Source organism: Ipomoea nil, unplaced genomic scaffold (genome assembly GCF_001879475.1).
Source record: "Ipomoea nil cultivar Tokyo-kokei standard unplaced genomic scaffold, Asagao_1.1 scaffold2926, whole genome shotgun sequence".
Classification (NCBI taxonomy): Eukaryota; Viridiplantae; Streptophyta; class Magnoliopsida; order Solanales; family Convolvulaceae; genus Ipomoea; species Ipomoea nil.
Window position 1 is genome coordinate 2,566,894 of NW_017619354.1, and position 4,653 is coordinate 2,571,546.

At 37.6% G+C, this 4,653-nt stretch overlaps 1 protein-coding gene across 1 annotated transcript; it reads left to right on the top strand.

Annotated features, from left to right (window-relative positions):
• Positions 1-638, top strand: LOC109161678 (Werner Syndrome-like exonuclease). The gene is made up of 2 exons (XM_019310170.1): positions 1-153; positions 237-638. The coding sequence occupies exons 1-2, from the start codon at positions 1-3 to the stop codon at positions 636-638; spliced, it is 555 nt and encodes a 184-aa protein (XP_019165715.1).
• Positions 639-4,653: the final 4,015 nt, after the last annotated feature.

The window sequence follows — 4,653 nt, forward strand, 5'->3', positions numbered from 1 at the left end:
ATGGCTATGGAAATTGGCATTGTTGACTACGTCGCCGGATCCCCCGACCTCTTCAACGTTCAGTTCCAAGGAGACTGTATCAGAACCATGGTCACCCATGAACCCCGAAGGGTCGTCGACTGGATCACCGAGGTGGAGCCATCCATCGCCACCGTCTGAACCACCTGATCGTCGGCCTCGACGCAGAGTGGCGGCCCAGTTACTCCAAACTGCGGAACCCGGTGGCGACTCTCCAGCTCTGCGTGGGGCGGCGCTGCCTTGTCTTCCAAGTCCTCCACTGCAGCCGCATCCCGGAAAAGCTCGTAAGCTTCCTGGCGAACCCCGGCTACACCTTCGTCGGGGCCGCGATCGACGGCGACGTGGAGTTGCTGGCGAAAGACTACAATTTATGGGTGAGGAATGCCGTGGATTTGCGTGGGCTAGCTGTGCGGCGGTCCAACGATTCGTCTCTGAAGAATGTGGGGCTGAAGGATCTGGTGAGGATTTACCTGGGGGCGCAGATGGAGAAACCCAAACGGGTGAGGATGGGGAAGTGGGATCAAGAGTTGCTAAGTACAGAGCAGATTCAGTATGCATGCATTGATGCTTTCGTGTGCTTTGAAATTGGCAGGATTTTGAATGCTTCTTCTGCCTATTAGTTACAGTAATCATTAATGTAATTCACTATATATATATATATATATATATATATATATATATATATATATATATATATATATATATATATATATATATAGATTTTGGATCCGGTGAGGTCACCATTGGGTGAAATCGTGAGGCTCAATCATCGTGAGGCTCAATCTTGTACATTTATTTGTATCTTTTGGCTCTCTAGATTTAATGTTGTATATAGCCACATGCACTGATGGTTGGTAGAGTTAAGGGCTTTAAGGTCTTTTGTTGATATCTTTATTAGTATATATTAATTATTTAGCCAATTTCATGGGTTGTGCTGGGTTAATTATGGTCTAAAATCACATGTCAGGATTTTGCCATCTCTTCGCATCCTTTTCTTCGCGTGGTGTTTCTTTTCCAGTAAGTTTTGTAGGCCTCGTTCTCTTCTGTTGTGCGTTTCTTCGTTTCTTCTCCGTCCATTCTCTCTAGGGAAGCGCCGACTCCGTTACTCTCTGTCCATTCCGTCCAAGCAATCGTCATGGCGGGTTCTACCTACAGGCGGTTCAAGCGTCAGAGGGGTGGGTCTTCCGATTCTATTCCAGGTATTCCGGTCACCGTTTTAGTTTGTTTGATGTTCTTTCGTTTTTTTGTTGTTTTGTATTGATGTTGCATTTTTACGGCGATGAGAGCAATGCCGGCAGGGTTCTTTGGTCTGTTAGTTTCCGGGTTGGGGGTGAGTTTTAGCCTGGTATTAGGTTTTTTTTTCGGCATTTTTTCGCGGGTTCTTCCGTCTATTGCGCTATTGTTTTTATTTTGGAAATGGCGTTTTCCGGGCTGGGGGTTCTTTGCATGGCTGTCAAGTTTCAAGAAAAACGAATAGCAGAAAAAGTTTTTGCAATGAATTCTTTCCTATTAACTCTCCAAGACTCTTATCTATTTTTTAGTGAATTTCTTTGGCTTTTATTGCTTTAATTAATGCAGGAAAAGTTTTTGCAATGGTCAAGTTCAGCTGGGGAGGTATTCATATCCAGCTATACTAGCAGTTCATCCTTCTTCCTATACACCTCCAGTGGCTCTAAGTAGGTTCCATCTTCTTTCAGCAACTCTCTTTAGGTACTGCTTAATCCATCTTTCATGTGGTTCTTTAAATTGGATAAATTATATTGATGAGTAGCCAGTACGCCTCACTTCACAGGTCATGATATTTGTTTTGTTTGCCAATTAACGGTTAGTGAATATCGAATTATATTAATAGTTTTGACTAGCTGATTGTCTTAGTAATTCGTAAGAGGATCTTATAAAATCCATTTTGTTCCTCCATAACATATTAACACTACAACACTACTCAGCCAGTAAAAGTTGTGATCAATGTGGGTTGTGCGAATCAACAATGTGGCTTGTGCGGTCGACCTTGACGTATTTCGATGTGTGCGGGACAAAGTTGGCGTGTGTGCGTAGTCTAACATCATATTGAAGTGTATGCATGCTAGTAATGGAGTATGTGCATATTAAGTTGTTGCATTTATTATTATATGGCCATAGCATATTAAGGGCGCGCATCAACATATGGTTTGTGCGCACAAAGTATTGGGCGTGTGCATTTTCTATGTTAGTATTTTGGACCTTTTTGGTTGATTTGCGCGTTTAACTTTGGTGCGTGTTAATTTCCAGGAAACAATGCTGATGAAGAACGGTGGGATTTGCAGCTACTGTTGCTGAGAATCAAGAGTAGTTACAAATATTTGATAGTTACGATTATACTTCTCATATTTATTTTTGGTCATATTGATAGGTAGTCATGGAGAGTAGGTTGTTTATTTGAGAATTGTTCTAGCTATATAGATCTTTCTGATAATACACAGCTCTATATATGCTTTTATGATTTTACCAGCCATTTGAATCTAGAATTGTCCTACAGTGCAGGATTGGGAAGATGGATTTAATGATACAACAACCTTGCAAGAAAATATATGCCGAGTAATTGGTTGTGTGCGCGGAGTTATTATTTCTTACATCAATTCAGATGTATGCATTAGATTGATATACTGTGTCTGGGCTCGTTGCTTTTTTGGACTGGTGTATAATGATTTTTGTGTTTTCATGGTTGGCATTTTATTGGGTGTGTGCTTAGACTAATATAATGTTTGGTGTGAGATGTGTGCGCGTTAGTAGTTGGGTGTGTGTGTAGACTAAAACACACACGCCATGTAACAAAAACGCACACACCCATGTTCCATTGAAAAAAAAAAAGGACACGTCATTCCCCATAAATGAACAACCCACTTGTAAAAAAAAACCGTGGCCTACATGTTACAAAGTACCATTATAAATAATTTGCAAACGCCTTTCCTCATAACTGTACACATCACCCTCAAAAAAAAAAAAAAAAAAAAAAAAAAAAAACACCATGAGGAAGAGTTCCCTTGCCAACAACTTGCACACGCTGTTCGCCACAATTGTACATACAAGAACCTACAGAATTTTTTAGAACCAAAATAAAATTTTAAAAAAACAAACGCCAATCACTATAAATGCACACACCCTAATCACGACATAGACATATTGAGGAACATGATTAGCAAATGTCAATTCATATGTTTACCAAAGTGGTTTACGGCTAAGATGGAGATCCCAACATAAATTGTTGTATGCATATCCACTGATCTGATAATGTTCTGATTCATTGTTATTGATCATACCATTATAAATAATTTGCAAACGTCTTTCCACATAACTGCACACACCACCGTAAACAAAAAAAAAAAAAAAAAAAAAAAAAAAAAAAAAAAAAAAAAACACATGAGGAAGAGTTCCCTTGCCAGCAAATTGCACACTCCGTTGACCACAATTGCATACACAAAGACATACAAAATTTTTTAGAACTAAAGTAAAATTTTTTTAAAAAAACACACGCCAATCACCATAAATGCACAGACCCTACTCTAAAAAAAACGTATCGACTGCGAAATTGCACACGCCGTTACACAACAATGCACAAACCTGCGAAGTATTTACCTAAATTAAAATTAAAGGCGCACTTTTCCGCGGTTTTAGACGCCATTCTCAAACTCTGTAGAATTTTAGATTACACCGCTGATAATATGTTTGAATCTTTCAACACAAAATATAATTAATTCTTACCATTGATATGATCCCTAATATTATGATAAAGATTGTATTTTAATTATAACCAAAATTAAACACCATATTATATTTACTCTTTCACCCTTCTCTAGTTAAAATCTAGCCTTATTTAATTAAAATTTGACTTTCAATCTCATCCATCCATTGAAATTTAATTAATGGATAAAATGAGATCTCATGATCTCATCTATCTAGGGGACCTCACTGAATCCGAAGTCTATATACGGCTGCTGCTTTATTTTATTTTCCTAATGTCAACTGCAGCTGTTATCTTTGATTCTGCATGCAACCGTGTTCTTGTAGGAGTGTTATTAATTAATTAGTATGTTGATTGGGTATTATAATATATATATATATTTTGAGTACTTTTTTGATTCTATTACAATTTACAAGTAATATCTGTTCTATACTTTGTTTATCTCAAAATCAAAAGTGTCAATACTTTGAAATTTGATCTTATGACATTCTCTCGAGGTTTAACATTTCCTCAAGGAGAGTTTAAGGTAGATGTGTCATCCAAACACGAGTCTTATGCTTGGCGGGTATTATATATTGTATTGTCTCTTTTAAGTAAAATTTTGAACTAAATCAATTTAGAAAATCTCAAATTTGGATGAATCTAACCTACTCCATTAGTGAAAGAAAATTTCGAAATTTTAGAATCAAAAATCCTAAAATGAAGATAATGAACAACCAAACATGAAGGAAAAGATTACATTGATTTCCCAAAAATCAAAACCAAAATCAATTCAAGCAACACAAGCTGTGCCGCGCCGCCGCCTGCGCTAGCTGTTGATCTATTTCTGCATAACATTTTTCAGTCAAAATTGTCACTCTCTTTGATGGGATAATTATAATTATAATTTATAAACAAAAGACAATAACAATAATACC